At 45.9% G+C, this 9,780-nt stretch overlaps 1 protein-coding gene across 1 annotated transcript; it reads left to right on the top strand.

Moving 5' to 3' along the window:
* Positions 1-523: 523 nt before the first annotated feature.
* Positions 524-8,492, top strand: tyro3 (TYRO3 protein tyrosine kinase). The gene is made up of 16 exons (XM_037694797.1): positions 524-539; positions 597-683; positions 1,077-1,192; positions 1,271-1,451; positions 3,174-3,316; positions 3,561-3,699; positions 3,880-4,003; positions 4,588-4,682; positions 4,949-5,044; positions 5,546-5,626; positions 5,792-5,884; positions 6,134-6,255; positions 6,331-6,440; positions 6,828-6,987; positions 7,110-7,246; positions 8,057-8,492. Exons 1-16 carry the CDS (start codon positions 524-526, stop codon positions 8,490-8,492), a joined length of 2,136 nt encoding a protein of 711 aa, XP_037550725.1.
* The last annotated feature ends 1,288 nt before the right edge of the window (positions 8,493-9,780 follow it).

The following is a 9,780-nucleotide window of genomic DNA, read 5'->3' as shown; positions in this document are numbered from 1 at the left end:
ATATATATATAAGTGATTAGCGACATTTATAGCTACTTTATTCTGGTGTGTTTGAAGACTTTTTTTAGAGGCTGCACATGAAGGCACCAATCATTCTACATTCACTGTCCTCAACGAGCGCTGCTGTAAGCCCCGCCCCTTCCTAAAGCTCCAACAGATGCAGAGACGCACCTACACCTGAGAAGAACAAAAAAAAACAAGAACCTCCTGAATTTCTACCTCTGCTGCTCAGTTTGGTCGGGTGAGCAGTTTTAACAACGCTGAAGCCCACTGAGCTCAGAGGAACCTTCAGAGCATCAATAATGTTTTTGTTTCCTTTCTTCAATGTGTTCCTAGCAACAAACCAGCCTCTGAGCTCTGCAGGCTCTGCTGCAGACACGGCTCGGGTTCTGGTGGCTTTAAACACCTTGGAGCTCTGAGTCGGCCTCATGAGGTCTGGATTTAATCCAAAGGTCACTTCTGATGGGCAGAGCGTCATAAACAGCTGATTAGGCCCAAACTGAACAAAACAAGAGAGCAGGAAATGTCAGGGGTTCAGCGTGAGGCTGCAGCAAGACCACGGTCCTCTCACAGAAACTCTGTGTGTGTGTCTGCAGGTGTGAACAGCAGCATCAAGTTTTACTGTGAAGCAAAGAACGCCCGAGGAATCTCTGTGTCCCGAACAGGAACGGTTCACATCAAAGGTGAGTCCACCTGCTGGACCTGGACTGATTCTGAGCAGGGGTGTCCGTTTGGGGTCTGCAGTGAGAGTAGAGAGCAAATTTAGGCCAGAATGTGACGGGAGTTCACGTCGCTCCCTGGCTGCTCGAAGCAGCAGCGGCGGCGGCACCTCATGTGTGACGACGGAGAGAACTGGACCATGAGTCCTCTGAGTATTTACATGTTCATAAGAACACTTCAGTGTTCATAGAGTTAAAAATAAATAAATGCTGTTTTTGTTTATTCTGATGACGTCCAGTCATTTATGCAACTTTAATCAACTTTAACAAAGTTTAGAAGCTTCTAATAAACAAAGCTAATCCAGGAGTGAACAGGCAGACCGTCCGTCTGCTGATCTCTGGTTTCTGTCTCTTCAGTGCTGCCGGAGGCCCCCGGTGGTCTTCACATCCTTTCGATGACTGACAACAGTGTCACGTTGTCATGGAAACCAGGATTCACTGGTCACTCTGAGCTTTCCACCTGTATCATCCAGGTACCGTCCGCACATAAAATACGATGAGACAATGAGACCTGCAGCAGACTCTTCAGACCTCCTCCTCTTCCTCCTTAGGTGGTGAGGCTGGCGGTCCGCAGGGAGGCTCAGCCTCAGCAGGAGGTCCAGGTTCCTCCTTACGCCCACACCCTGTCGGGTCTGAGGAGCCACTCCAACTACAGCGCGAGGGTTTCCTGTGTCAACCAGGTGGGGGCGTCCCAGTTCTCCTCGTGGCTGCTCTTCGTCACTCCCGAGTCAGGTGAGGCGGATCACGGTGTTTCTGTGTGATCAGAGGTTCCTAGCTTCTTGTTTGGCTACAGTTCTGCAGGTCCGATCGGGTCCAACCAGGTGTTTATCTGTGCTGACCTTGTTGTTGATGGGTTTCACAGTGAAGTGTTTCATCAGTAAACAGAGGAGCTGCTGGTCCCCTGCTTCCAGCTGGACTCTGTGTGTGTGTGTGTGTGTGTGTGTGTGTGTGTGTGTGGGGGGGGGGGGGGTTCCAGCTGGACCTGATCCAACAGATTCCTGGCCCCTCTGTACAATGAGCTTTTGTTTGTGGCCTCAATCCATGTGAAAGATGGTCAGGAGTGTTCGCAGCGCCACCTGCTGGAATGCTTAAGTTGCTTGTTCGGTTCTGACCCAGTTTCATCTTCTGGCTGCAACACTGCATGTCAACAGAGCAACTGGAACAAAACTAGAGAAATAAAATTTCCTGTTAAAATGCTGAAGAACTTGCTGACATACAGCTGAAATTTAGCTGAAATGGAAGAACATGCTTAAGTTAGCAGAAGAAAGCAGAAAAGAACACGTTTGCTGAATTGGGTTTAAATAAGCAGAAATGAGCACAAAAATAAGAAAATTAGCTAAAAAAAGCTGAAATTGGCAAAACATGGCAGGAAAGTAGCTGAAAAGTTAGAAATAAACTGAAACTACCAGAAGGAAGTGGAAAGAGGTGAATGAGCTAAAAAACGTGGGATTAGCTGAAAGATATAATTTTAGCACAAACGTAGCAGAAAAAGCTGAAAGGACTATAACAAGCTGAAATTAACAGAAGGAAGTTAATTAGGCTGAAAGTATCAGAAATTATCAGAAAAAAACTTAAATTGATCTGAAAATAGCTGAAATTAGCTTAAAAAATGCAAAAAAGCTATAGCAGCAAAAGTGGAACAAGCTTAAATTACCAGAAGAAAGCGGAAAAAACACATTTGCCCAATTGGAAAGAAACAGAAATGAGCACAAAAAAGTAGAAATTATCAGAAAAAAGCTGAAATTAGCAAATAACAGCTAAAAAGCAGAAAGAAGATTAAATTGCCAGAAGGTAGCTGAGAGAGCATATTTTTGCTGAATTAGGCTGAAGAAAGATGAAATGAGTGCAAAAAAAAGTAAAATTAGTTGAAAAAGTTAAGATTAGCATAAAACAGCTGAAAAGTGGCTGAAATAGCAGAAAAAGATTAAACTTGCATAAATAAGCAGATAGGATCATAACGTGCTGAAATTAGCAGAAAGAAGTTAGAAGAAGCACAGGAATGTTGTAGTTAGCAGAAAGAATCTAAAAGAGCACAAAACAGCTGAATTAAAAAAAACAGCTGAAAGTAGCTGACAAATGTTTACATTTGCACGAGGAAGCTGAAGCGGAACAAAATGTGAAAGGAGCAGTGAAAGGTTGTAAACAGATCTAAAGTTCTGACGGGTGTAAAATGAGCTCAATTCATTTTCTATGAGAAAAAAAAATGGCAGAAAAGGCTAAATATTTGAAAAAGCTAAAGTTGCACCAACACCAAACGTCATAGCAGGATTGTCCCGAATGAGCTGAACGTTTTGATCTGATTTCTAGAAATGGCACAAACATTGTGGAACGAGGACGAAGCTGAAAAACGTACCTAAGACAAATGGATCACATTAGAGTGAATCCTTCACAAACATTCACACAATAAGAACAGCGTTTTATTAAATGGGGGTGTCTCTGTAATCCTGGCTGCAGTGCCCTCCGCCGCCCCCAGGAACCTGACCTTTGACCTCTCAGAGCAGCAGCTGTCGGTCCGGTGGGCAAAGCTTCGGGAGGAAGAGCTTCGAGGAAACCTGTTGGCCTACAAGCTGCAGTGGACTCTGGGAGGTGAAGAACAGGTGAACGCTTTAACACCAGAGGTTTTTGTTGCTTCGGATTAATCTTTAATCTGACCTCAAGGGAACAGATTGACAAAAACAAAATGTACATGAAACCAGATCTAATGACACGGTGGACTCTGCTGTGTTTCTGTTCACTTCACAATCGGTTGCATTTGTGTCCTGAAACCTTGGAACTGAACGGGGGTGGACCCCCTGTGGCTGTGAAAACTGCAGAACTTTGATTGGATCCTGATGTTTTCAGGAGCCGCTGCTGTTCAAGCAGAACTCTGCTCGTCTCTCAGGCGGGGGCCGTTTCTTCAACGCCTCCTTCCAGGTCTCAGCCTGCACCTCGGTGGGCTGCGGACCCTGGAGCCCCCCAGTGCTGGTGCTGCCCGCCTCAGGTGAGCTCTCAGTGGGTCTTCAGTCTGAACCCTGATGGATGGGGCTTTTGGTTCAAGCCTGTGCGTTAGATTCAGAGAGCCGTCCTAGACGGGCGGGCTTTGGGTCAGAGTCCTACATCCCTGCCGCTGTTTTCCGTGACCTTTAATGTTTTCTGACCGCCTGTCTCCTGGTCCCTCCAGCGCAGATCCAGGTGCGGCGCAGCCACATGTGGGTCGGCCTCCTGCTCGGTCTGCTGGTGGCCACCGTGGTCGGCCTGCTGCTGGCGATCGTAGCTCGGCGCCGAAGAAAAGAGACGCAGTTTGGGTACGAAGCCACAAACGGCACAAAGATTTGGCATCAGCCGGGAGCCGGCAGCGCTGCTGAGCGTGACGAGTCCAAGTTTTACGTTTGTCTTTTTTCAACTAAGTTGAATCAGGTCCTCTGGATGGTTTCTTTGTGTTGAAATGTTTTGTCTTTCATCTATAAATCTTCATCAGTCCGAGGAGCCGCAATAAACTCGGTCTTAAAAACACCTTCTCGTAGTGGGTCAACCAGTTTGATGGTGCTAAGATGGTTTCTGGAGTCTGCCCACTCTGCGGCTGACTATTATTGAGCATGAACTTTGATGTTTTGAGCATCTTTGGCTATGGCTGCCTCAGACGAGTCGACGGGAGAGAGGGCGGACTCCAGAAACCATCGTAGCACCATCAAACTGCTTGACCCACTATGAGAAGGTGCTTTTAAAACCGAGTTTATTGTAGCTCCTCGAACTGATGATTTTGGATAAAGGACGAAACGTTTCAACACAAACACCGTCCAGAAGACCTGACTTAACTTAGTTGGATTTATTTTACCTGAATTATTGAACATGAACTTTGACGTTTGTCGTTTTTGTTTCTGTCTTTCAGTTCAGCCCTGAAAGGTCCTGGTCCTGAAAGTTTGGTCTCGTTCACAGCAGCTCGCTCGTTCAGCAGAAACACCAGCGATCTGCAGGAATCCACCCGTGAGTGAACAGCTTCCTCAGCACTCTTAAGGTTTAGTTACCCCCACAAGTACGATCCTCAGTACTACAGTACTACGGTACTAAAATACAGAGGTTGGTCTGAAGGCAGAGCAGATCCGTGTGTTTCTGGACGTGTTTACTGAGGCGACTTCCTTCTGCTGGAAACTCGTATTGACTGATGCCAGTCTGTCTGAACGCCTCACATCTGCCTCTGTCCTTCCTGTGTGTGTCTCCTCCTGGACTTGTGTGTCTCCTGCGCCCTTCAGTGGACAGTCTGTGCATCAACGAGGAGCTGAAGAACAAGCTGCAGGACGTCTTGATTCCAGACAGACTTCTTACCCTCGGCTACATGCTGGGAAAAGGTGAGCCAACAAAACGACACATGAACAGGAGGTTGTGTCTCTGAGGCGAGGTGCTGAGGGTCTGAACATAAAAACAAACATTTCGTACCCAGCTGCTGTCGTTTTGTAACCAAGTGAGGGTGTAAAAGAGCAGCACGTGCACACGTCCCTCTGTTGTGTTGTTTGTAATGAGCTTTAAATCAAAGCTGTGATGATTAATAATAAAGCAAACGAGTTGAGGCAGAACTTTTGAAGAACTGAAGAGACCTCAATGTATTTCTCTGTAAATAAATTTAAAACGGGTTAAACAATTATAAAGAATAAACAAGTAAAAAGTCACGGCAGCCGCGTCTGATGAACTTTTTGAGTTAAGAATGGATAAAAAGCAAAAAGTTTAGTGACGTGGACGCAGCATTCAGATGATGAGAAAACTTAATATCCTAACTGAGGAATCTCAATGAAAATATGACAAATTAACGTGCGCGCACGTGTGTGTGCGCGCGCGCGCGTGTGTGTGTGTAGGTGAGTTTGGCTCAGTGCGTGAGGCTGTTCTGAAGTCTGCAGACATGTCGGTCCAGAAGGTGGCGGTCAAAGTGCTAAAATGTAAGACGGACACTACTTCATTTTGTTTTCTTTGTTTACACACACATGCATGTCTCTTTATATTCAATCCAGCACGTTTTCTCATTCAGACTTTGTGTTTTGCATGAAAATGTTTCAATTTGTGAAGAGAAAATGTTTTTAATCAGTTAGGTGTGTGTGTGTCAGCTGACATCACCTCATCAGGTGACATCGAACAATGTCTGAAGGAGGCAGCGTACATGAAGGACTTCAACCATCCCAACGTCATCAAGCTCATTGGTAAATAATAAAAAACCAGGAGCCAGAATTCTTTATTTACACTTTAATGTGGTCATATTAATGTATATTAATATTTGCACATTTATTGCATCATAAAGCAAAACGTAGCATGCACTTAAACAAAGCATGGTGCTATAGCTGAATAATCCGAATAGCTAAATGTACGCTGAAGTAGTCCAAAACCCGTACAGGACGGGTCAGGACAGGGGCTAAGGGTTCTTTAATCCCTGGTTTGTCTCTGTCCAACAGGAGTGAGTCTACACAGGCGCCCGAGCCAGCGGCTGCCGATCCCCATGGTGGTTCTGCCCTTCATGAAGCACGGCGACCTGCACACCTTCCTGCTGCTGTCCCGCCTGGGAGACCAGCCGTTTGTAAGGATCTGATCCGGACTTCACGTCTCACCTGGTGTCCTCTAAACCACTGAGAATGTGCCGTCTGTCTCCCAGGACCTGTCCCTGCAGACCCTGGTCCAGTTCATGTTGGATGTCGCTCGGGGGATGGAGTATCTGAGCAGCAAGAGCATCATTCACAGAGACCTCGCCGCACGAAACTGCATGTCGGTCCCTGAGAGTTGTTCGACCAGAACAGCCTCGACTTGCCTATTTCTCTACAAAAACAGAATCTGTTTAAAACTCTGGCCTATTATAACATGTTTATTATAACATGTTTAGATGCTACGTTTTTATATCATGAGTTATTATCGACACGTAAAACGATTAAGTCACAGAATTAACCCATAACTAAGCTTTTTCTACTTATTCTAGTTTGCTACAAACAATAGAATCTGAATTTTCTTTTTAATTCTCAGCCTTTTAAATGTCTCCTTTTCTAGTTTTATTCTGGAAAATATATATTTTAAATTATAAGTTTAGTGTTGATGTAAAACAAGTCTTAACTTTTATGGTTCAGCATGCAGGTGAAGTGAACCGTGTGTGTGTTTCAGGCTGAATGAGAACATGTCGGTGTGTGTGGCAGACTTCGGCCTCTCCAAAAAGATCTACAGCGGAGATTATTATCGCCAGGGATCCGTTTCCAAGCTTCCTGTCAAATGGATCGCTCTGGAGAGTTTGGCTGACAACGTTTACACCACTCAGAGCGACGTGGTACACACACACACACACACACACACACACACACACACGGGCGCTTGGTGAATTATGAATCAAATGGATCAGTTTTCAAAAAGTTAAACTTTGGATTTTCCGTGCATGTTCTTGTTGATCAGTGGGCGTTCGGTGTAACGATGTGGGAGATCGTGACTCGTGGTCAGACTCCGTATCCCGGAGTGGAAAACTCTGAGATCTACGAGTTTCTGATCAAAGGAGAGCGGCTGAAGAAACCCGCGGACTGCAGAGGTGACATGTGAGTCCGTTTCACAGCAACAGAACCTTAAAGCTGGGAGTGAAAAACTGGATCCACAGGATCTCTGAGGTTCAGGATCAGCCAGGAGCTGCTGATGAACTGATCCACATCAGAACCACCTCTGATCTGGATCATACAGGTGTGTTAGCACAGCACCAAAGTGGAAAGACATCAGCACTGATCTCACAGAAACAGCTGCTGCCGCCCATCAATCGGTGAAAGGTCAAAGGTCATTTGGAGGCCATCGTTCTACATGTACAGAGAAAGATTACTCACAAGTTGTAAACATTTCAGACAGCTGACAGTCTTCACAGCATGTTCACCCTGAAGGTCAGACTGTGCAGTGAGCTCCATCTCATACTCAATAGGCCTCAGTCAGAAGGTCAAAGGTCATGACTCCTCTAAAAACAACATGGCAGCTCGACTTAGTTTTGGAAAGTTTCATCTGAAGGAGCCACAAGACTTTTGGACCAGAACCAGACCAAAGGACAGAAGCTTACCCAGAATACTTAGCAGCATGGTGGTGGAGGAATGATGGTTTGGGCTCCTGCCAGTCACCGAGTGGACCTGGAACTCCTCTGTAGACCGAAGGGTTCTGGAGTCAGATGATCTAACAGGACAATGATGAAGGGGAAAAAATCACTACTGCTGAAGGAGTTCTACAAGCTGCTGGATCAGGGCTTGGAACCAGTTTTTCACTCACAGCTTCCACGTTTTGTTTTCACTTATTGAACAACTCTGCTCAGTAACAATTCAACCAGACCAGTTATTTTAGCTGGTTTTTGATCTGAGATCTCCTCTGCTCCTCAGTTATGAGATCATGCACAGCTGCTGGAGTCCCGTCCCAAAATGTCGTCCCAGTTTTCAGCAGCTTGTCGTCCAGCTGGAGAGGCTGCACCTTAACCTCGCCCCCGCCTCTCCTCCTTTACTTTACGTCAACCTGGAAGGAGACGAGGAGCTGGACAGGGGAGGAGGAGCTGGTGGACCTCAGGAACTCGCTCGGTCTCTAGAACCTGAAGCTGCAGCAGAAGCTTCCAGCTGGAGCGTCCCCTGGCAGCGACAGGCGGAGGACGGAGAGACGGACTGGCTCATAGGGGCGTCCAGGGCGGCGCTGGCCATGGGAGGAGACTACAGGTACGTCGTCAAGCACTGTGGACCCCTCGAGGAAGAAGAGGAGGTGGTGGCGGGGGGAGGAAGATTGGATCAGGCCAGGGACGATGAGGACGATGCTGTCATCAACGTCTGACCAATCGGAGCGCTGCTCTCACCTGAGGGGACGCTTGTTTTACACCACTGGAATGAAGGTACAGATGGACCGGTTCTCCTGGTTCCTGCTTCACTTCTGTCAGACAGGAACCATTGCAGCCTTCATTGATCCTTTAGTCGATCGATTTATTAGTCTGTGATCGGAATCTGTTACTAACTTCAGATTTTACAGTAAAAGACTTAAATGTTTTGTGATTCCAGCAACTTAAACAGCCGTTGAATGTCTTATTTTTTTTTAAATTTGTGTCAACATTTCTAACATAAACGGTGAAAGATGCTGCGCCTCCGATGGTTGGGACGTCCACCCTAACGTCCGGAATCACCGACATCGATGCGGGAATTTCAGGGCAGCCCGAACATTTGGACGTAGGAGAGCGCTCGTTCCACCAGTTGTTTCTCCGTCCATAAAATAACTGCATGTTCTCACCTCCGAGAGCTGCCGATCATCCGAGGTTTAAGATAAAAAAAAAAATACCTCAAATAACTGATCAACTAAATGATTAATCAGCTAAACGCTGCAGTGGTTACCCAGAAGAACTGACTGCAAATCTGTTTTTGTGTTTCTGCTTGTCCTGGACTCGTTTGATTGATGCTTTGAGCCGTGTTGTCTCGTGCTTTTATTTTGAAGGACTTCGGAGCAGAGCAGAAACGAGGCTTTAGGTCAGGACTCTGTTTGGGTATCCAACATGCCTGAACTCACGTGGTGCTCTTCTCTAAACGACGGGAAGTGCAAATGACCGAAGCTGCATGCTAAGATCAGACCGCAGGAAGCTGCTGAGCCACTCTTCATCAGATCGATCATGCGTTAACATCTCGTGTTTGAGACTCGGAGGTCTGGATCTGGTCCTCTTGTCCTCCACAACGACCATCGGCCAGTTGATCACATGGAATCAGCAGCTGTGGAGTTTCAATTTGAAATGATGAGACTTTGTAACTCCAGACTGTTGTTCGACGTGATCTCCTCACTCGTTTAGTGTTCGTCTAACTTATTGAGTGAAACTCTCCAAACTGCTGTGATTACATTTGGACAGAGTTGTGTTAGCTGCTCATCAACGTTTTTAAAACACAGTTTTTAATTCAGTAAATAACATCACACTTTATTTAATGACCACACGGGAGCCGTTTTAAACTTTTTTAAATAAAGATTTCTATAAAAGTACGGGAACATTTCTACAGTAGTGTTTTTTTTTTAATGTAAAAAATAAAATAAAAACTTCAGACTTTTTGTTTTCGCCAGGCTTTCATGTAAATGCCAATTTGACTGTCAG

The sequence above is a fragment of the Nematolebias whitei genome, chromosome 21 (genome assembly GCF_014905685.2).
Source record: "Nematolebias whitei isolate Nwh7 chromosome 21, NemWhi1, whole genome shotgun sequence".
Classification (NCBI taxonomy): domain Eukaryota; kingdom Metazoa; phylum Chordata; class Actinopteri; order Cyprinodontiformes; family Rivulidae; genus Nematolebias; species Nematolebias whitei.
The sequence above is the reverse complement of the archived record's forward strand: the minus strand, read 5'-3'. Positions and strand labels throughout refer to the sequence as shown.

What these genes read in the sequence shown, in the direction of transcription:
- tyro3 (XM_037694797.1), top strand. An exon ending in AGGAACGGTTCACATCAAAG is followed by an intron (nt 684 to 1,076) that starts GTGAGTCCACCT and finishes CTGTCTCTTCAG; the next exon opens with TGCTGCCGGAGGCCCCCGGT. An exon ending in ACACCACTCAGAGCGACGTG is followed by an intron (nt 6,988 to 7,109) that starts GTACACACACAC and finishes CTTGTTGATCAG; the next exon opens with TGGGCGTTCGGTGTAACGAT.